Source organism: Saccoglossus kowalevskii, chromosome 7 (genome assembly GCF_978046115.1).
Source record: "Saccoglossus kowalevskii chromosome 7, keSacKowa6.1, whole genome shotgun sequence".
NCBI classification, from domain to species: domain Eukaryota; kingdom Metazoa; phylum Hemichordata; class Enteropneusta; family Harrimaniidae; genus Saccoglossus; species Saccoglossus kowalevskii.
In genome coordinates this window covers 5,953,984-5,978,506 of record NC_140647.1, presented here as the reverse complement: position 1 = coordinate 5,978,506, position 24,523 = coordinate 5,953,984, and the positions used below count along the sequence as shown (strand labels likewise).

General features: G+C 37.3%; 1 protein-coding gene and 1 long non-coding RNA gene across 2 annotated transcripts; one reads left to right on the top strand and one right to left on the bottom strand.

Annotated features, from left to right (window-relative positions):
* The first annotated feature begins 5,445 nt into the window (after positions 1 to 5,445).
* twist (protein) lies at positions 5,446 to 9,621 on the top strand. Its single transcript, NM_001165012.1, is given in 2 exon segments — positions 5,446 to 6,110; positions 9,029 to 9,621. A coding segment is annotated over 1 exon segment (591 nt). The 5' UTR covers positions 5,446 to 5,491; the 3' UTR covers positions 6,083 to 6,110; positions 9,029 to 9,621.
* A 3,635-nt stretch (positions 9,622 to 13,256) lies between these two features.
* Positions 13,257 to 15,346, bottom strand: LOC144359608 (uncharacterized). The gene is made up of 3 exons (XR_013422051.1): positions 15,250 to 15,346; positions 14,732 to 14,834; positions 13,257 to 13,449 (listed from the first exon to the last, which is right to left on the bottom strand). It is a non-coding gene; the product is annotated as an uncharacterized LOC144359608 (long non-coding RNA).
* Between the last annotated feature and the right edge of the window lie 9,177 nt (positions 15,347 to 24,523).

The following is a 24,523-nucleotide window of genomic DNA, read 5'->3' as shown; positions in this document are numbered from 1 at the left end:
AGACACTGATTAACCCAATCTGAAAATTAAAGACTGGTTTTATTAATTTCTTTTTCAAAGCCATCAATAAACTACAGCACTCAGATCGAATCGAACACCCATGAAGAAACGGAATGAAAAACCTGAACACAGATGGACATGTCCGGTAATTAGACAAAATGCGCCCACGGTTAAATGGCACGGTTTTACTCTCCCAACATAAAACACATCATCGATGTTTATGTTTACAGTGGCGACAAACAAACACAATGCAGTACTATGATTTATAACGAAGCTATATAATATTCTAGTGTATGTGCGAATTTTACTACAATAAACAAATTAATATAAATAAACTATACATGCCACGTCATTTGCTGCAAACATAAACCATTCTTTTCAGTCGGCGAAATCTCTGTTACTCTTCCATATATATCAAGTTGATTTTTGTGGGGTCTATTTATAACGAATGGAAAGTTTTAAACACAAACGTATGTTGTCTAATGGTGTACGTACCTCAAAAATATTCGAGACATGGTGCAACATAATTTTAACTTAGGCGTGGGTATACTAGTACTTGGGCTACAATAATTATACAAACTTGGAACCAAGTTTGCAATATTCGATTTTCGATATTATCAGTTGCAACAGCAGCAGCAACAACAAAATAACAATAGCAACAGATGTGTATAACAATACGCATGTGCAGTACATTTTCAATCCTTAATACGATATATATATATTGCTTAGGTCAATTTTTCATGAATAGTTGTGTTTGTCGTTTTCAGTATCAATTATGTTATAGTTGAGTTCTAGAATATTACCTGTTTACTATTCGAATCGTGTAAGCATTACGTTGACACGAAAATACTGTTATAGTGAAACCAAGGTTACACACTTATCATGATTTATATTAAATGTACTATTAGGTGCTGACATTTTGTCGAGGATTTTGTACCTGAGATTTGGTCCGTACATGGAATAGCCATATGCAGTAAAAATATTGAAGTTAGTTGGGTTTGTATGTCTATTCCATCACGAACATTCTGAGCGAAAGCTTGAACTACAATAATAGTTGTATCATGTAACAATAGAAATCTAGACCAAGAGAAGAGCTCTGTGGTTAGATGGGTTATTGACATTACAGTCACAGTGTGTGTGATACGAAGGATATGAACACGATCAAAAATTATATTTCTTGAATATTCTTCGTCAATATCGTTCTGGATATATGTAAATTGGCCAAAGCTGTAGTGAAGGCGCGAAGTGACGTGGTAACGAGCGTCGTCCTATTGTACTTCCAACGTGTCCCCGTAGTCGGTGGTAAGCGTTCATCGCCTATGTGGATTCAGACCACAGTTTTATTTATGAAATTCCGGTGAACATGACTATTTATGAAATTCCAGAAGACCTTTCTTATTGGCATAGGGATGATAAGAATTGATTGTAAGACCGGGCAAAACATGGCCAGAGTGGGAAAACGACTTCTGATCGGAACATTATTGCCATGTAATCGTAACGAAATAAAATCATCGAGCATGTTTATATCATTTTAAACTTATATTTTGAATTAACAAAACTTTAAGCGGCTTTTAGGAATAACGACTGATTATACAACTCAGACCGACACCTCTTGGTACATACATTTCGCCAGGTGTTCTGTAGGTACCATAAATACAATTAATCGAAGTCGGTTTTGATGTTGAAATTACAAAATCGTAATTCTTGCATATAAACTGATTGTTTTTCCATGCATTAGATAAATAAAATTACACCAAAGTGCAACGCATCTTTATTTTCAGATCCTTATAACGAACATGGCACGGCCGTGATTGTACACCTGGACTGGACAAAAGGTACACCTCTGACATTGAGAAATCAAACGAAATATCCCACGTTTAGCCCACCATCTGTACAAGAATACGACATAAATACACATAAACATGTACTTGCTATGTTTGTGCGAAGCATTTTTATATTGCTGGTTTTTTGTTTGTTTTTCAAAAATGTTTGACCTACCTGTGCTTCGACAGCCCGGAGTTGCCCACCTGTCGGCATACCTTCAAATACTGAAAATAAATCGCTTTCTGTAGCATCCAAACAATACTGTCAGAAAAAACAATTGTATAGTACGTATGTTCCGAAAGAAAATTAGAAATTGCAATTAATTAGTTATTGGTAACAATTCAGCCGTTTCTAAAAACAAGTACCCGCAAAGAAATATTCTTAACGATATGTGAATCAGCCGGGATTGGTCGGACGTCGATACCCGATTTGAATTCACACAGCATGAACTTAATTCTTCGCACATACATTTCACTCAGACAGAAAAATGTTTTTTTTTCATAGAACATCAAAAGGTAGTTTCTGCTAAGTATTCTTGTGCATTGTACTTAACGTGCATAGTGAGAAATGACAGATATTCACCACAATAAGCCGTTCTTAACTGTTCCAATTCCATGACGAATTTCCTATGGTCATGTAATATTAAAAAAGAAAACACACACGATTTTTCTGTTATTTATTTAAATTCCTCACACCGCTGGGCGCCGACAGGTATCTCTCCCATGCCGGAAAAAACTTCAGTATAACAAATTTGCAATCTGCATCTTGTCACAATGTCGCATTCATAAGGTTTAGATTAAACGCTAAAACCATTTATAAAGATAATTCGAAATTATGGGAAACAAATCGAGAGATGATTATCTGAAAAATATATTTGTTATAGATTGTACTATTCCGGATGCAAGATAGTATGTTATCAATAGGCGCCGTTAAAATCGGCAGACACGTCTACCTTTTTAATCACATACTACGAGCGACAGTACTACGTTTTGGGCGGGAATTTATTTTTGGACATCCGGACAATTCTTACAGATCTTGGTAAAATAAGTATACACACATTTTAATGCACATAGACAGGGCGTATCCCGTAGGTGTGCAACATACAATAAAAAATGAGTTTTGAAAGACACTTGCAACGCTGTATACTGTGAGGTCCAGAATACTGGTGCACACATGGAATAGAATGGTCTGTATTTCAAAGTGTGTTATTTAATATGATAGCAAGCCATAAGATGTGTGAATATAAGTATAGCGAAAACGGGACTGGTTTTTGGAATGACGGACTGATACAAAAGCAGTCGACTAGGTCATTTTTTTCTGATATTGCCAACACGAGTGTAATTGAATCGACTGTCATTTAGGACTTTCAACACCGCACAAACCATTCGTTTTAACTCGTAATAATATTGGATATTTGATTCATTGTCTTCGTGTGTAAAAATATCCCTGCTATGAAAGCTATTGCATTTGTCGTCTATGTTTAATTTAATTGTAGTACGAGACCTAGTACATGAATTTTATTAAAATAGTCGCTGAGATTCAACGTTTGTGAAGAGTCCAATACACCCCAACGGCTGATTCAGCATTATCGAGAACATGGTTCTTTTTATTGTAAAACTAAAATCAAAATATTATTGTGCCATTATTTATCCGCAGCTGGGTGTTGTTAAATACAGTACTAGACGTGATTTCAGAATTCAAACCTCAGATCACCAGTTACCATTTTATCATATATATATGTAATGTTTTCCCCTGAACAATATGTGGACAGCGGCGAAATGCAATGAAATCCGTTGATCTTCGAAGACAATGAGTAAAGTTGTCGAACTGAAATCAAAATGTACGCGATTGATTTGCAAACTGAGTTCGTAAAACGTCTGTTAGTAGTAGTGTTTACAAAGTACTCGACCATTATGTGGTCGTGGTAGCATTACGAGTCGTGAGTCAAGGCACATCAGGACAAGCAATCAATATATATATATATATATTCAATGCACTAATAGGGTATACGTGCCACATTTTATTTAGCAAAATGCAGTTAAAATATTGTCATGTGAGAAACAGAGGAAATCCTTCAGACTTTCCAAAAATTATGTCTGATTTTTTTCAATAAACATGTTACATTTCGATTAAATATTTCGACTGAGCCGTCTCTGCGAACTGTGACGATGAATTGGTGCGTAGAAATTAAAACGATTTATTTTATCGCCTGCGCTATCGCCGGGTAACGCCGAAATGATCATGCATCGAGTTATGTACCATTTTATCGTATGTTTTTGTCAAGTTCTTTGAGAAATCTGAAGTTGCAAATGTGTTTCAGGAGATGTGAGTTTTGTAAACGTTTTCATATTTGTTAATCCGTGTAGGTACTGAAATGTAACTATATTTTAGGCGGTACCAAATTAACACACGTGAGTGAAAATGTTATACACATATACACATATGCAAAGAGCAGCTGGTCGCCCCCCAAAAAAACACACATTTCCTAGCTATTTGCATAATATTATCATAAATATATGCCATGTAACATGTAAAATCACCAGTTAATTTTGGCTTAGTATTTGCATGGATTTAAAATATGAAAAACATGGTATGTGAAAACGCAGCAGATGTTCCTTTAAAAGTGGTATTCACGGTGATGGAGGAAACCGCCGAGTTGTGCAGGTTTCAAATGTAGATTTCTGATTGCTTATTAAAAATGTTGCCGAACATTTCTTCAATTGCGATTGTTTACTTTAGTTTGGACGCGCTATGGTAAGAAACGATTTCCGTTCACCAGACTTGCTACCATCCGCATTCGATGGGTATCGATTGCTTGTAAAAGTTATGTCGGACCTTTGCTCACAGTTAGGGTCCCTTATAACGACTGGGCGGGAAATTCGACTAAATCTACCGCTATACGTCACATACACTGTAGGGGTCTCGCTCTGTTTGCACGTGTTTTCATCGGCTTCGTTTCACTTGCGACCCCTACCTGACACTATCTTGTGTTTTAATTGTATTGCCTGTTTTGATTGGTGTTGTGTTTGTTATGATATTGCTTTACACGCAGATCTTAATCTCAGAGTTTGGAGAACGGAGCATGCCCACAAACGGCTGTTGAAAAACTAAAGCCACCCCTCTAGAATGCGTGAATGTGGTAACGAACAAGTTTTGTTTTCAAATTTCTCCATAATTCGTCTCTACAAATAAACTCGAATAAAAGTTGAACGTTTGTTGTGTACTTGGTATTTCTCAGATGCCCGCAATACTAATATGACGTCACCATAATTAAAAAAATGTCCATCCAATGTTTATTTTATTATTTTTAGGTAATTATAGATGGACATTAGAAGAAACCCCAAATAGACAAATATTACCCGAACTCGACTACAACTCATATGGAAGTTTTCGTTCCTGAAAGTATTAGGCGGCCAGTCATAGTCACGGAATATTACGTGGGGAGGACTGTTTGTATCTGGAATAGCTAATAAAGAAGTGATTGGCATTTTGATCTATACTAGCGGAGTGTCCCACTGTGTACGGACACTCCCTCAACAATTGCCGAGAAAGTTTGTGTTTCATTTATCTTCGGTTCTTCAAATAGGACGGAACTGCGTGAGAGGCGCCAGTCGTTTATCTGTCTCTTGTACTGTCAACTTGTCTGGAGTACTCGGCCTCTTCTCATATGTGTACCACGTCGTACTTACCGGGCCAGTTGCTCCCCATCATGGAAGTGATGTCCACATTACACCACAGCAGCTCTATTGAGGACAGTGATAGTAGTTTTAACAGTAGTTTGAACGCATCACCACCGCCCCATGATATGGGTAGCGAAGACAACGCGGACTATTTCAAAGAGAAGCCGCGTTACACGCGGAAGAGGCGATATCGGAAGTCGGGAGATGATAGCGAACATGGGGGTAAAATGCGTCGAAAGCACGTGACTGCACAGACCTACGAAGATCTTCAGAACCAGCGAGTCATGGCTAACGTGCGGGAGAGGCAACGGACTCAGTCTCTGAACGAAGCATTTTCAGCACTCAGAAAAATCATTCCAACTTTGCCATCGGACAAACTGAGCAAAATACAGACTCTGAAATTGGCAACAAGATACATAGACTTTTTGTATCAAGTGCTTCGAAGTGATGAGGTCGACACACGGCTAAACATGCCGACCAGTTGTAGTTACGTAGCACACGAGAGACTAAGTTATGCCTTCTCGGTGTGGAGGATGGAAGGTGCGTGGAATATGGCCGGTAACAGCTCGCCCCGATAGCTACGAGTCGTCCACCCTTTACATACAGGTACGAAAAAAATGCAACACATTATATTATCTCTATGTAGTTTTGTAATAATGTAGTTATTAGTTGGGATAGAAGAGAGGTCGCTAAGCAACAGGCGCGTATTTCGGATGGCTTGGTATTAATATTATTTGCACTGCGTGTAACGGAATGTCGCAAAATACTAGTTTCGAGTCGCGACAGTTGGAAACTAGCGCGAATATTATAAGAGTAAGTTACGTATATGCTTGTAAACGGTTGAAACATTTGAACTTTCGTAGTATAGTTCGAGTGACTCATCAGACTGAAACGAATAGGACAACTACCGTAACTTAAAACCGTAGCAGTTTTCTCTGTCTCCCCTAATCTGCCCGGGAAACCGGCGCCTCGTAGCCACATCGTATTGCCCACGCCGCCTTCATTAGTTGTTTGTCTCCTTGATCTGTCTAATCTAATTTTCTTACTCAGGCAAACAAAATCTCACTTGATGTCGTGACATTTGCAGTCTGCAACTTTATTTGGGCTTATGTTGCGCACTGTCCCGGTGTTAAATCAGCGTGGTGCAGTTGTCGCAATTGTATCAGACGTTTAAAGCGGTAATGTCCTCGGCACGAAACAGTAATATTTCGTTTGAACAAATGTTGAACGACCTGGAATGATTGTTAAACGGAAAATTGATTTGACAATGGCCAGAAAATGTCCTGGTTTTCCACTGAGGTTATTCTTTTATTACTGTTGACATCCTGAAACCCCTGTGTCGTGTCATCCCCAAAAAGTAAAACCTTGAGTGGTTGGTAGAAACTCGATACCGTTTACTACCCCCATCTGCTAACATTGTTTACATCTCCTGTTTTTTGTTGGTCGTAAAATATATTACACATTATACACTTTATTTTTATCAAATCACAGAAATGTTAAGCTAAACGTGGTAAAGCGGCTACGAGTGTATCGGCTTGCCAGTCAGGCGGCTAGACAAAATGGCGTCGGCTTTACAGCAGGCCATCGGGGATTTCCTCCCTCTGTTCACTCAGGTCACTACCGCTACGAGTCACCTTTGCCGCGCTCCGACTGTGCCTACAAAGCGTGGTGGAATGATTTCGACAATAAACAAGAGATGAGGAAAGCAATCTTGTGTAGCTAAGGGGGATATTTGGTAACATTAACTGGCATCTCATTTGATTGCCGCCTCAGATAACCAATAATTCTATTAAAGCGTGAAAAACACCGAGGCCAAGCTGCTTCTCAAACTTTCAAACCTATCGGTCGGAAGTCCTTTCGTCGGCAGTGTGTCTATTCATGTTCTAAAACAACTCCTGTTACGTTAAGGAATTTTAAATTTACGTGCATATTTTGGCGATACCGGTTGACGCCACTGGCAACATATATCCTTCGTTTCTTCAATTTGTCTATATTTCCGTCATTTGAGTTAGTCTTACCCACGATACGTTATTTCATTTTGACGGAGTGTTCTTAAATATTTAGTCCGCAATTAAATTCAGTTCAAGACGCAGCGAGTGAGTGATAGTAACAGCTGTCCGCGTTCGTTTGCGTAGATCGTTGATATACTGTCAACGTGTCAGGCAAGTCTTGCAACCCAACTCCTCTTACCGCTTCAGAAATAAACTGTCGTCCGTAGATGCTCGTTTGTCATGGGACTTTGTTTTAGTAATGACGTAAACACTGTGTTTTTCTACCGAACTTTTCCCAAGGGTCGAAGAAAGTTGTCAGCCCTTTTACTCTGAAGGCCCGAGGAGATAATCGTTAAAGTCAACCCGGTTAACATATTGTTCTGCCATGTTTTGTATATTATCATTTGTACTCTCGGCGTTTCAAAAATGACATTTATTATTTTAACAGTGACGCGCTCTGTACTTTGTACGGCACGGAATATACCATGGCCTAGAGATATATCCAAAATGTCATAAACTTTTGAATCTAACGGGACGTACAGGCCGATGGAACGTACGTTCATTTTCGCGTATGGTGCAAGTAACCAGGTTCATCCATGATCTGTCGTACATGATGTGATGATATTCTGCCATCCTGTCACTGGCCATACATATTGTACATCGTGCAACAGGTACTGTCTCGCCCAGAGAACTAAATTGTGTGTCAGAACTGCCTAATTTTAGAGCTACGTCGCCAAAAGTATGGTTAGAATATACTGAAGTGATATCACGTGATGTAAGAGTAGCTGTACGTCTAATTTTGTTACCATTCAGCCATTTTCCAATAAATAAATAAATAAATAAATAAATAAATAAATAAATAAATAAATAGTGTCTTTTTAAAGTGCGAAAGAAAACATACAATGGTGTGAGGCGAGTTTAGCTTCATATATTTACAGAACATAGATACACTAGGAATCATTGCATACTAGTATTGAAACCATCGCCCCATGCCCTAAACAAGAGGTCACTGGTATTAAGTGCGACACGCCCATTCATCAAATAGTATGTATCCATTTGGTCAATAAAGGCGAACGAATTCTCCACAGTGGATTGTTGTCGGACAACAACTTTCACTTTAAATAATACGTGTCTGACAACATGTTGTCACGTCTATGTTTGGGCGTTTTAGAAGAACATCACTATTTACCGCGTTACTTTCATGCTTTGGACTAAAAATTGGTAACGTTTAATACGTGTCAGCGTAACGTGTGTTTACCACATTAATAACAATAAGAGAATCCAGTACTATGAGTACATATACGCACAGGACGCCTTAGTTATTGTGATTGAACAACGTATATTGCTTCCGTGTTGTTGTTGTTGTTGTTGTTGTTGTAGTTGTTGTTGTTGCTGTAGTTGTTTGTGTTGGTGGCGATGGTGTCATGGTGGTTACTTCATATGAACGCGTATGATTGTAATCTGTCTAAGCGTACGTATTTTACATTATTAGTATTACAATTCTAATGTTTTTTTTGTTTTATTTCATTCTAGTGCTTTCAATGTTCTTCTATCTACGCGTCAGGTTATTATATGGTGTGGACACTTCATGTTCCCGTATATCCAACGTCCTAAAAGAAGAAGTGTTATAAAGTTTCCAGCCACATATAAGCAGAAAATCTGTAGTACCAGGCTTGATGAGTGTTTTAGTTCGGATCACTGAACACATGCCGACGGGGCCACTAAAGTTGGAAACAAACTGTGATATGGAACATTCTTGTCTGATGGTATTTATTATTCGGCAACCTCCATAGAAAACGATTTTTTGCGACCATGAACAAGTGTTTTCCTGAACTAATAAGAGAAACAAAACACTACCCGAATACTTCGCGTCCGTACTACCTAGGTCACAAGAATATATAATTCGTATATATTCGCTTTCATGTATCGTTATGGCGGAGTAATACAATAGTCACTCATTGGATGGTCATGGTACAACATATTTATCGCCCAGTTCATGTATTTATGTGTAATATGTTTCTAAACTGTAATGACATTAGGTCATAGTTCATACAAAATTGAAACTTAATCGACCATGTTCACTCCACGCAAATTGTATTAAAATATGACATGTAATCAAGACTATACTATTAGATTGTAGGTCCTTTATGACGCGTTTCCCCATCTATGACGTATATGTAAAGTTATGCGCTTGGATGAATGTGCAATGCAATGATAATGATCGAACTAGGGTACACATGTTAAAAAACAGGGTTATCTGCGTTGGACATGTGTTTATATATACCAAAGTTACTTCATGAGTGTCACTTGTTTATTCCAGATTGTACACTACAGTTAAAATGGCAATTATTGATATTCCACAAGGTGTTCTTCTCCATTCACTGTCCAGTACATTGTATATTGAAATCACTCCCTTATATTACATATATACTTTATGCATTGTACTTATTGATGGCATCATTCTCTCCAACCATGGTGACCAGTATTGTTATTTTAAATACTACATAGTGAGATATATTTTGTATAATCTGATACATGCCATGTTTTTCGTGGAATAAAATATAAGTTGGAATTTGTATTTAATGAAACAATGTACAAGTATATGTGTTTGTTGCCCCCTCCCCCCAAAAAAAACAAGGTCCGCATCAACTTAGAAGTTATTTTCAGAATTTATTAAATTAATTTATTTTGATATTTCATGAAAATGTAATTCTTTTTTCCCTTTTTTAGCTCCGCTGTCGACTTTGTCGAGCGGAGCTTATCATATGAGTGATTGTCCGTCGTCGTCCGTCGTCGTCGTCGTCCGTCGTCGTCCATCGTCCGTGTCAATGTTTTACTTTTTCGACTTCTTCTTGAAAACTACAAGCCTGAATGCTTTGATACTTGGTGTATATGTACCTTGGGTAGACCTCTCTTAGGTTTGTTCATTTCATGTTGATATCTTCAATTCTCTAATTTTGGTGAATATTTTTGTCATTTTTGGTAAAAAGTGATATTTTCGACTTCTTGTTAAAAACCGCAAGTGCAATTACTTTGATATTACATATATAGGTACTACACGTGGACCTCTCTCAGATTTGTTCATTTTGTAATGATATCTTTAATTCTCTAATTTTGGTGAATATTTTTATCATTTTTGGTAAAAAGCGATATTTTCGACTTCTTGTTAAAAACTACAAGTCCAATTGCTTTGATATTACATATATAGGTACTACATGTGGACCTCTCTCAGATTTGTTCATTTTGTGATGGTATCTTCAATTCTCTAATTTTGGTGAATATTTTTGTAATTTTTGGTAAAAAGTGATATTTTCGACTTCTTGTTAAAAACCAAAAGTTCAATTGCTTTGATATTACATATATAGATACTACATGTAGACCTTTCTTAGATTTGTTCATTTCGTGATGATATCTTCAATTCTCTAATTTTGGTGAATATTTTGGTCATTTTTGGTAGAAAGTGATATTTTCGACTTCTTGTTAAAAACTGTAAGTCCGATTGCTTTGATACTATACATATTGTTCATTTTCTAATGATGTCTTCAGTTCTTTAATTGAAATGTGCATTGCTAACAGCGGAGCTATCTCAGCCGATAGGCTGCTTGTTTAAAGTTCTAACAAAAAACCTACTACAAAAAAGGGTGCGACGCGCACATTTTTAATTGATGCGCACGATAACCAGAAACATAATATTCTGTCTGGATCTCTGAACAAGTTAGAACCAATATCGAAATAAGGGGGAATATCGACGTTCATTAATATATCAATATTCGCAAATAACCCGATTGTTGTTTTACCGAGATTAAACATACCATGTACTCACAGTCGAGACGTGTATCGCAAACATAGGGGATAGTGACCAGTTGCCGATATTTATAAGCAATATAGACCAACTCAACAATTTTCACATAACAACCGTGTCGATTTCACCAAGTTGTAATTCGACCTAATACCATCTAAATGAAAGGGCATTCGAATGGTGGTGGTTAATTTCTAACTGCGTGGGACAGGATTCTTGTTATATCCATTCACGCCCAGTCTATGTATCAATTTGGATATTAAACGTTTGGCTTGTGTGGAAACACTCTATTGCAACTATTCGGCCAATACGCCCGATCCCTCACAACTACCTGTTTTCATCCTATGCTTAACTATTCGCCAAAAGTATATCATAACACGAGCAACTTAGAAATCAAATAAATAAAATTAATGATGTCCACCACGTTGATGCTTTTTGGTACGGTTTCCGTACACACTGGCTTGTCAGGGATAAAATATTGGGAAGAAAACACAGCAACTAAATACGTGCAAAGGTCCCCGGAGAATACAGCTGTAAAATACTTGGTTTTTATAGCATAACCTTCTTATGTGCGCCGCAACTTTGATCTACCGCCGGCGGGAGTGTAAACGGGAAACACAACTCGATTTCCTTAGCGAACACGGACGCTCTCATCACATACGCTCGCCTTAAAACACGTTCATTGCCACTGGCGTTCTAACAGCGAACGTCTATAACATATTTTGAGGTTTGATTCTCACGCAGTGAAAGATGATTGCAAGTGTCAGGCAATATACATCATTTTAACTCAGCTCGTTTCGTCAGGCATGTGCATATTTTCCATAACTTCAATAACATGATATTATGTATCTATTTCAACTTATGTGATAGTTGACATAAATCTCAAGCACAGCGATAGCTCCGCTGTTACGTTTGATTAGTAAGTCAAGATAGCTGTGCCACGATGAATGTGCGTTTCAATTTAAAAAAAAATCTATTCGTGTTTTCACTTTCACTTAATAATTCACCACGCATGACACTTTAATGTGACATATTTTTTTCAATAAACTAACTTGCAGCATTTTCACGTTTACGTAGTTTCAGTCACGGAAAAAGTGTCTATAGTTCTGAAAAAAAAAACACTGGACAAAGGAAAACATTTAGGTTGAGCAGTTTACCAAATTTATGGTCGTAGTAACAATATACTCTGATTGTATCTTGAGTGTTTGGATGCCCTTCCTGTATCATTCACATCGAACGCCGCGGTACATGGCGATTTGAAGGGTGTATCGATACAAATAATAATGTAGTGGATCATATTAAAGTACAACACACTGGACTCTTCGTTCCCCATGGCAACACTGGACATATACCATGGTTGTGTCATTACGGAAACAATTGCCTTCGATGACGTGCTGTTCCTTGGCCACGTGCCAATGGTGATGTCTTGTTTTTCTTTCCAAGTCGATGTTATCATTAGATCGGTAAAAACGGGAGTGGCAGGGAAATGGGAAAATCTAGAACGTTGTATCCGGTTTGTATTCCTACGATATCGATATCCGCTTCTCCGGGAATATGGAAAAGAACGGGCACACGTTGGTATGTACGTAGTCGCAGTTAATCACCCCAATATAGGGTCAAAATAATATAGTATATGTTTTCTGTTATGTGTGACTCTCTCCACGCTACTGTCATATTCATGCTTTATGTGACAATGAATGACATGACCATACAATATCATCACAGCGTCTAAAAGTGAACTCTGCAAAGTGAAATGAAGAGTTAATGCTACTAGTTCGAAGTGAATAGTAAATAGTTGGGGCGATTTCCTCCAATAGTGACGTAATGACGTATTCCCAGGCTTAATTCAATAGCTAAACGACCTTCAATTATCGTCAAAATGCATCTTCATAAACTTTATGAAGTCACGTGATTATAAAGACTAAACAATTATGGTTTATTGCGTTTTTGTAATCGCCATTGGAGGGAATGAAAATTGGTCTATTAGAATGTTTAAATTCAATTTTCATATGTATATCTGTCTTGATTTTCTTGAAAGTTCTTAATCAGTCTTGCTCATTCGTCCCATGATGCACCGCGCTATACGTAGGGTATTCGAATCGAATCATTTTCTTTGGATGGAGGTCATATTCCCTGAGACGAAAGTCGAATATTCCTGAAAGAAGAAAGAAAGTGTCACTTCCATAAAGCCAAAATAGCGACGACATCGACATTGATTAATTACATGCCCCGGGAAAAGACATTGGAAGTAAAACTGACGAACACAAACAACTGGTTGAAAGCAGTGAAACCGAACACGGGGTTAACGTTGCTAGTCCATTTCTCATCGCTTTGCTCTTATTTCATTCCCCAACTGAGTGGTGTGGTATTTATGCAATACTCGCAAACCATTTAGAATTGCCAACATACCAACGATAAGTTATGGATATATAATGTCCCGTTTAGTCGTAAATTATAGTCGACTTGTCCTTTGATCCGCTATTTTTTATTATTTTAGTAAAAAACCGCCCGGTTAACGAAGAGTTCGCTGACTCTTTTTATTTAAGAGGAGCGGTCCAGAATTAAACTTTTTTTAGTTCTGTAAGTTTACTTCGAGAAGAACGTGTCTCACATGAACTTGGTAGACACCACGCAACATTGCGTTATGAATAAAAGGTAACCACTGATTATAATCATTAATAATTCAACGAACTTGAGTGTTGCTTAGTTGTCATAGTAACGTCAAAGTATCTCGCGTGCCATGGAGAGAGCGAGAGAGAGGTTGTGTGTTTGTATGTGTGTGTCAAGTGCTCAATTCAGAACCATTGCCCTAACGCCTGAATAGTCCAAACAATTCCGCTTATGCTCCAATATCATCAGTTTGTACGCCCACCAATTGTTCCGTCTTGAGAAAAGTATTTAATGTAAATTTATAGGAAATGTAATATAATGTTTTTAAAGCTTCCAATTACTGATTAATTCTAATTTCTGTATATCGGACGGCATTTTGGGAAACAAATGCTCTAGGTATCTGGGCAAAAAAGAAGTTTGTAAGGTTTGTAAATGAAGGTAAGTATAGCAAACTCCATAAATATACATAATACTCAACCGGCTACGGTCATTATGAGTCCAAATGTACCGTATACACCGTTTTGGGTACATTCTTTATGTTTCCGACGTCTTAATTTTAACTTGACAAAAATAAAAGAATATGTTTTTCTATTTAAAGTTAAATCTTAGTCATACTGACAATATCACTAATAACCCATTTATTCATCAGAGTAAAGGTCGTGAAATTCTGTAATAAACCTCTGTTGCTGTACAGAAGAGAGTTTTTAATGTGTTCGTGGTGAGTGTAATGGAGCTTGCATAGGAATGTGTTCGCTGGTGTTATTTGCATGGTGCCACTCTGTCTGCCGACAAATTATGCAAATAATACCATCTGTGGAAAGGCATACCGCTTGAACTTCTGGTGTCGAGTTCCCTCCTGTGATGGTAAACATCGTCAATTCCCCCGGCTGTTTGAGTTCGTTGCTTCACAGCTTATGTGCTACACATTCCCTTGAAACAAAAAAGACAAATTCACATGATTAATATAGCAAATAACATAGTCGATGGTTAAAGCTTTCAACAGTTTCTAAAACTCGATCAAGCTATGTAGCTCATATTATGGGCAATGTTAAAAACATAGGGGTGTTCTTTGTATATGCCAGTGTATGAAACAGGCATACATCTAAGGAACCAACAAATAACCCAATTAAATCCCGCTTCGAACCACAGCCACCCTTCCCATGCGTAAACGCGATGACGCTGGTAATCTTTCAACTCCCGTAACCGTATTACGGGGGCAAGGTACGCTATCGGTTGTATCGACCCGGGGTCAAACACAGAGAATAAAATACGACCAGGAATAGCGAAGTAAACTTGACTGTAAACTAAGATGACCACATACTTGAATTTGTGGAGTTTAATCTACCTTTGATATTTTCCTCGTAATTTGCCATTATCGTACCACCCCCTTCATCAAATGGCCCGAACCCTATATTAAACTTCGATCAATTCGGTTGTGTGGATATTTCCTAAAACAGTCAAATCTACGTGGGCTGCTGCTGTCAGGGACACTCGTTAATATTATTGATGACGTGCTTTCCCCAATAATAAATCTGACAGCCTGACTGTTTATTTGCGGTATAGCATCCGTGATGTTTTGCCAACTATAGGCCGGTGATGGCTTCATCGGTATACCGTGATTCGTCACGTAGGTCATGATATAGTACACACACTATACCCCTTAGTTCGGTGAACATTTGCCATTCAGTGCTTCCCCTCATGTAGCCCTGCTTTGCGTGTCCCTATTATGTTGAGGAACATGCTTGATCGAGATAAAGCCGTAGTGTTTACCGTTAGGCAGTTCGTATCTTGTTAATTCACCACAGCAAATTCTTGCAGATTGTAATATGATCCGTAAACACTTGGAATTGTTATCAGTAAAGAAACTGGTAAATTGTATATAAAATCGATTTTTTGTATTAATTAATGTAAACTGGTGAAATATAATATATTTAGGCTTATTTTGCCATAAAATGATAGCCGGTTCAGACAATATTAATTAATATTAGTATCTGTGAGTGAAACCGCACTCCAGTTTGGGATATTGGTGGAGAAAATGATAAAGAAAAAAAGTAAAAATCATATAAAATAAAATAAAATAAATAGAAAATTCTTTCTATGTGTTGGTTAGTCTGGTGATCACAGACTGGGCAGATTCTATTTTCAGCATTAATGTTATTATATCTCCGATTTGAAGAACCTATTCTGAGTTTTGTCATAGCTACTCTGTGGTTGGAATTTTTAGATATTGTTGTTTTATGTGTTTTTCTTTATGTACGTAATTTATTTTTATGTTGCCTGTCTTTATTATCATATCTCTGTGCTACGTATTTCAAAGGATTATTCTGGTTTTCGTGTTAATGTTTCGATGAGAGTTTTTGTCGCCCCGAGCTTGATAGTTTCATGTATGTTACCTAGTTATTTTACCCACGTTTTCAAGAAGTATTGTAATCGGATTGATTCATAGTCATTGTAGATGTAACATATATTTAGTGGGACATAATATACGGTTGTATATACATATAGAAGAGATAGTAAAATGAAAATAACACATGGAAGGTGAAACATGGACGTCGTCATATTTACCACTCGCAGACATAATAAACTAACAGTCATTGTTGTGGCTATTGATGTTGTTGTTATTGTTGTTGTTGTTGTTGTGGTGGTTGTTGTTGTTGTTGTTGTTGTTGTTGTTAGTATTGGTAAAGGGGAATCTGCCAAACCCAGGGATTGCATCAAGGATTTTTTTATGTTGTTTACAATGTTAATCTATCTTCTGTTATCCATTGTAATTTTAATCCGGGAAGCAAATTTGTTGTGAGATTAGGCTTAAACGGAGATGCCTTTTTTTAATCATTTTTCTGAAAGTGAGAGGAACAACTAATATTATGTATTACTTCTTGTAATTAATAAGTTTGCTGTCTTGTTATACTGGATACTCACCATATTGTAAGTTGTTATGTTATGTAACGTACATCAAAAATGAAAAAAAAAAATTGTATCCAAAATTCGGCAATGATTATCTTGAATCAAGTCAGTAAATTAATGTTGTACAATAATTAGTGTTCCTAGTCACAAACAAATGATTACATTTGGGTGCATCGCTGTACAATAAAGTGCGAGAGATTGTTGATCGGAGATGAAATAGAGGATTTATTAAATACAAACGAGCGTACAAAATGCATGGGAGGGACATTGAAGAAGTATGCAAAGGGGGTTAACTATTGAACTCTGAATGGTTAAATGGCACACCAAGCGAATCAAATTATGTTTTTGTTTTCTCTTTTAGTATTTAGCTGGATGTTTTTCTTTTTTTCTGGATGAGGTTGAGGTATGTTTTGTGTATTATTCTACTAACAAATGAGTGTAGATTTGTTTTTCTATTAAACTAAACTAACGCCTAACTATTATTGTGATTACCATGGGGAATGATTGGGGTAACTTTTGTTTCTTTTCCATCATTTACCCTGTAGGATATGCTCCCCTAAGAGTTTTTAATTGTACATTTCTAACTCTAAAATTAAAGTGCATACGTTTTACTCATTGAATTCTTATCTGAGTATACAATATTTATATGTTTTAGGGCGCATATGACGTTTCGGAATTGAAGTCAAATTAATCATGCTGGATTGTGGGTAGAATTGAATAGTGATAAATTACACTCGTTGCCGCGGCTGTTGCTGGGTAATGAGAATGTGTAATATTCCAAAGGATGGATTACTACCCAACAGCTTTATGAATGTGCAGCCAGTCCGAAGATTAAAACTGTACATGAGAAATTGCAATGAAACAAACACGTGATTAATGTGTGTTCGTCATTTTACTATCGCGATAAACGTCGTAACACATCTAGTATGACCAATGCAGAGTAAATCAAGTAAAATCTACGATGAAAGTGACAACACAATCATGTTAGTATAATTCATTAATAAGGCATGTACTACTAGTGACATTCAAGTTTACAAAGAGTTAACTGTCCACGCATGTACGTTATGATTGATGTATATTGCAGCTGCCTTTGAATACATTATGATATATTACTTTTCGGTCAGGGATGCATGGACCAATCGTTGATCTAGTGCGGATTTAGAAGAGGTACAGGGGCGTGCACATATATCCCACAATGCAATGTGGCAATGTAAAGGTGCGCTCACTTTTACTGAACATCCTGCATCCGCCCCTGATTTGCGCATACAGCTAACATCACCACTAGCGCGGCTCGCATTTTCACGTTCCCGGAATAACGTATAATGTGTCACTACTCCGCAAGGTGATATAGTCCCTATATACGCCAAACGTAGTTAAGCGCTTGATAGTGTTCGATGCGGTACTAGATACGTCTGTGCACTATCGCTTTTTGTTACTGGCATTGTCTGGCACATGCGCGCAAACGTAATCTCGTTCTTGGGTTGGGCGGAAGGGGGTTTCAACGGTTTCGCAATGTGTTTCCAACATAATTTGTCACTTAATTTTCGTTTACGGGGAGGTGGCTGGGTGAATGTTTAACGAAAGAGATCACGTTTGCTATGCGCAATTATCCACAACCCATCAATGAACTGTAGTGTTTGCTATATACTAAAAAAACACTAACAGAAAAAGGTGGGGTCATGACGAGCACATACATACACACGCAGATATATAGGTAAAACTTCTTGACATTTTATGAAAGTGAAAGGTCTTCCAAATTAAAGTTATTTTGCTACTAAGAAGGAATTTTTGTAAATCCAGGCTATTTCAGTCGTGACAAAAAATGAAATGGATATTTGTTAAAACTCCATGTGACAAGTTTTAGAAATGGATAAGGTAAGATAGGATATTTTATTTGGAAAGTAAACGATACAGGTTGCGTACAGTCCAATAAAAGATAATAAAATCCAAGCAAACAAACAAAAACAATTCTAACAAACTGTGCTAAATGATCAATATTTGCCGAAATTGTAAAACCTTGAAGGGCAAAGGCAAAAAATAAAGAAAATATTGAATACATTTTCCCTAGACTTAGGTATGCCTTGCTGATCACTGCGAAAATGTAATAAATGTCATCCCAATCTTATTACAGTTACACGGGTTACAAAAAATGATTCTCCATTGATGCATTATACAAGCCTTTTTTAATTGGAAGAATGTGATTGGACAAAATCTCTAAATTTTGTTAATCTCATTCTATATTTGTATGTTTAAGTTCTAGGTGATGAGAGTAACTCTGCAAGATGACACCGATCACTGTTTATATTATGCCTGTGTGTTTAATGGCTCTTTAGTAAACACACGACGTTAATTTAGGCTCCGCCAATGTCAGTACCGTTGATGTTATGAAAATGAACGACCATAGCGTTCAGTGTATTTCGTTATATGTAAATATCGGCGCACATGGAGTATATCATATACTGTCTTGTCGTCTCTCTGGGAATTGTCGCATAGGATATTTTATGAAGGACATGACTATATATTATTTATGATGTTAAAGATAATATCCTGGAGAAACAGTTTTAGATTGTGTAAAATGATGGAATTATTCGAAAAAGATATTCCCGTAAATTTATGACGTGTAAGTTCTGAAGCGTGTTTCACATCTGGCAATATAACATTATTTTAGCGGATCTGGCTGTTGACAAATCATTTCCTACTGCATTATATGTTTGCAGTGGATAAATGGAACATATATTTTTTCCACAAAACAACAGTATGCCCGGCTACTTCGTGTAGATGAAGGTTTTATAATGAGAAAACTCCCAAAACAAAGATGGTTCATAGTGTCAAGCTAATGGTCATTAACCACCAGTTTAGATTGAACTAGTCGATAAAGTCAACGAATACAAACATTTTTAATTGTTTTTAATATAATTTTAATGTATTTTTATTGCTCGAATACCTTATATTGTGTTCGCGTAATAAATAGCCGCCTCTTACGTTCACATTCCTGTGCAGTCAGCATACGCAATTTGTTGTCGCTTATGTCGATGTTATGCAATGTCAATTTAATTATACCCCTTCCTTTCGGTCAGTGGTCTAACCAGTTACTTGATCACCTCAACCGCCATCCTCTCCAGTACACGGGAGGCGTGAACTATGAACAAGCAATGAAACAGTACGCGATAAATAGACGAACTGAACTTAGAAAGTGAAGATGAAATGAACACGTCAGACTGTAACTGAACACGACTTCGCATGACACCGCTCCATGTCAGTTTCTTCTAGTTAGCCCAAGGGTCCAACTCTCCGAATCAGCGATTCGTCACTTTTCAAATTTACGGTCTAATTTGCCGAATTAGACTAAAAGAGATTTCCAATTTTTCTCACGGTCGAGTTAATGGAAAACTGTGATATTTTCGTAACCCTATATACAAATATAGCTGACTCAATAACTCATAAGGATGGACAGAGAGGCCAGTATTCAGAATGGTCCCATTGACGTTAAAAAAACAAACGGGTACGTGTCAGTTGACCGCATACATCGGTGCTGCGCTTCTTCATTTAAAATGCAATTTGTATTGACTGTCCCACGCACACGAATTACAAAGTTTGGTGTAATGCCGTATTCTTCTAAAAGTGACTTCGTATTTGAAATATGATGACAAAATCACTCGCTCACGCACATGTAATTGTCATTATAGCTACCATATTACTGCTTCTAATATGAGGGATTCCGGACAGGCGACTTATTATTGGGCACATGACTAAATAACAAATCAGTGTTTTTTTTTTTTAATTAGGCGTAGATAAATTACCTATTAAGATACATATGTCCATGAAAGAATTCTGAAATTGGGGGATTTCAATCGCTACCAAAACATCCCTCTCAGTCCTTCACCCGATCTTTCCCAGATATGGGCTTTATTAGTCCACTTTCGGAAGAAGTCCGAAAACGGGGACTTATGGATTGACCTCCGCGCGTCCGTGCCTGTGTTCGTGCGTGCGTCCGTACCCAGCCATAACTCAATTTCAAGCTTCATACATACATCAAACATTATATCAGGTCCGATTCAAGATGGCCAAATGGCAGCCATTTTAATGCCAAAAATGCATCAAAATCACACATTTCATTATATTCATTATTCCGAAACCAGATCTTGCCTGAACTGATCAAATTCAAACTTTGCAGATACATCAGACATTATATCTGGCATACTTTTTTTCTACGGTCTGATTCTAGATGGCCGATCAGCGGTCATTTTAAGCCAAAAAATGCATTAAATTCACACATTTTCATCATTTCGAAACCGGGACAGATTGTATTCAAACTTCGTACATAGGTGAACACAATTAGACCTTGGTCTATATCATTTTATTTTTTGAATCGGGTTCCAATGGCCGGCTGGAGGCTATTTTGTTTCAAAGAATGCAGTTGTGGATCCATATATCTGACATGCCTGTTCAAACTTTTCACATATATCAGATATTATGTTGGACATATGCAGATGCTTTAGTTCCATAATCCCAATTGGCAGTCATTTTAAGGCCAAAATGCATTTTCACCATTCCGGTACAGGATTTTTACATACGTTTAACCTTGATGCACGGCCATTTTGTTTCAACATATATGCCTGGACCGACCAAGTTAAAACTTCACACATACATCAGACATCATAACGCGCATGCATTTTTGTCACCATCAAATTCAACGTTCAAGTTGCTGTCTGGCGGTCATCTTGTTCAAACAAATGCAGTTCTACGAAGCCATATTTAATACAAACGGGGACTATGTCATTGACAATGACTTGTTTAACTCGATTCGCTGGGCGCTGCACCGAGAACTTCTGCTCATCCAAGCATGACTTAATCACAGCGCCTAAAATTAAATTTCAATCTGACACATATTTTATTAAGAACTTATTATGTTAAATGAGGCGATGTTTTTCCGTGTCTTGAAGAATGTCAACCTTTCCTAACAAGGAACCTGACCCGAGTAAAACCGGTTTCACTAGATAACGCACGCATGTAAAGGAACGAACATCTCTGCCCCTCTGCTCATCATTTGGGAGCACGCGTGGTTCTTGAAATAACTACTAGTCTATCTAAATTCACAGTGTAGCAGTACTGTAAACACCAGAATAACCATGGCAATTTGTCACGGGAATAAGTTTAGTATCAAGGGCTCGTAAATCGATCATTGCTACTTGATGATATCGTTAAATATTTTGAATTCATGCATCACGGATTTGGGATGGTTGAATATGACGAAATGACCCAAGCAATGTTTACCATTCTAAATGTGGATTTTTCGGCGAGACATCCCTCCCATAAAATGTCGTCTTTTTTGAAATGGGAAATACAATCGTTAGTACTAATTTCGTAGCATAAAGTGTAGATTCGTATATCCGTTAATGTATGGGAAATGTATAACCAAAGTCTGGTTTGTTTTAATATTCTTAAATCAGTACTCTGACAATGCTTGGTGAATAATGTTAATTACTTATTTGCAGTTACTGTATCATTTGAAACAAACCACCAAATTGTGACTGGATGGAAGTAATTACGACGACGAAGCATAGTTGATTTATTTAATGGGCACAACTACAAAATTCACGAAACGGGGAGGAGGATCAATTAGCAATCGTGTTTCCCGTTATCGCAGTGACCTACTAAAAGTGAATTCTCGCTGATTTACTGATTGTCCAACTTGAAAGTAAAATTAAAAACTTACGAAGAAATTCAGGATGAACTAAGAGAAAGTATGTACGATATGTGAAGTGCAATTGAACTATGAAACGAATCTTGCCATTTTGTACAGTAACACACAATATTTCCCTCAATATGCCTCGATAGCAGTAAAAGTGTTGTCGGGTTTGCAGTGTATATTCACAATATCTCTGCATTGCAGTGGTCCCTCCACCGAACCGCATTCTCCAAAAACTAACTTTAACTATTCTGAAAAAAGTTTATTTGGGGGATATTAAATGGTGACTACTTTGAGATCAACGCTTTCAAAGCCTCGGTAAATACCGACGAATCGTTCATAGAAAAGTGAATATTACATAGTTTTACTCATTTCCTATAACAGAAACTTTCTTCGAATTCTGGATGCGAGTTGATTCCGTTTCTCACAGTGCGACGGGTTAGACGTTGAACCTTGCACGCTCATCATAGTATTGCCAATTACCGGCCCTGTGGATTCAACGCTTGTTCGCCCCGCGTGAACTCCGTTATTCCACCCGCTTGTTAATCAATTTTACCGTCTATCAGGGGCAAAATCTTTGCTCATAATTAAGCAACGAAACTTTGTTGTAACCGACCGTGTAATAGGACACTGACTATCTCCGATCTCGCAGGTGCTCCCGCGGTTCGGTTACTGTAACAACTTCTACGAGAGGTGTCGCCTTGTCTGTAAAACGGATGGGTCATGCTGATACCCCGTGTTTACGTTGCTTGGCGAGTTCAGTATCGCGGAGCACATTGTATCTCTTCTTGTCTCGTCGTGTGTAGAATGTATCGCCGAACATGCTGTATGTATTTAAATGGTAATGCGATGTACTTGTCACGTGGTCTGGGGCTGCATTAACGATGTACTAAGTCTTTCAAAACAAGATTGATATTGGTTTAATTTAATTTCACGGCGGGTTTTTGCTGGAGTTGCGACACATGAACGCCAACGAACAAATTTAGGTCAAAAAGTCGACGATAAACACTCCGATCAAGGCCAAGTCAATTTAAAAGTAAATGTAAACGGATACGGTATACACCCGTGTTTTAACAAAAAAACGTATTTTAGGCGATAAATGTATACATTATACTTCACTTTAATTTAGCGTGATGTATTTCGTGCAGTATCTATGAAATCCCCGAGTGATCAAATTTACAAATAGTGACATAAATTCACCTTTTACAAAAAAAAAACACAAAAAAAATGGTGTTATTTAAACAATACTGTCAATAACTGAATATAAGTTCTATGGCTGAATACGTACACTGAAATTAGCATTGTGGGGGCGCTGTTGTACTCACTTCCGGGTGACACAATGAAACAACCCGTTAGGGGATTTTCATACTTTCATAAAGGTTTCATAACACTAAACAGGATTATAAATTTGCATATGCTAGATATTGTACATTTGTTCCAGTTTCGGATCAATGTATCTCAAGGTAGTTGGCTACAATTGAAACAGATGGTGTTTTCATTTTATGCTTGTTATTCACAAAACGTAGATAAAAATATATGGTCACCGAACACATTTTCGCTCAAATCACGGTTCAAACAACCAACGCAAATAGTGGGTTTTGCCATTGGTTTCTATGATAAAAAGATCTCATCGTATCTCAATATTTCGTTCAGTTACATATAGTGGAAACTTAAGAATCCTATGTTGTTATAAGGTACTGAGGTTTTACGAATTTTTGATGAATATTATAACAACAATATGTTTTTATGAAAAAAAGCTACATGGAAATTACATTTTTTTGTCAGTTTTTGTACATAAAAATATTTAGATCAGTGTGCAAAGTAATGCCTCGGAGTGAATGACTCGTCTTATTCAATAATTGTTATGAAACACTTTCTAGACATTGTTATAAACGTTTCACCCCTATTTATTACGTCGAATGACATCGTGCATTCGTAGTAGACAACGTTTGGTAACGAAGAACACATAACATGTAACAATGGAGAGATTCGGTCATGAGCTAGCTTGAAATGAATGGTTGTA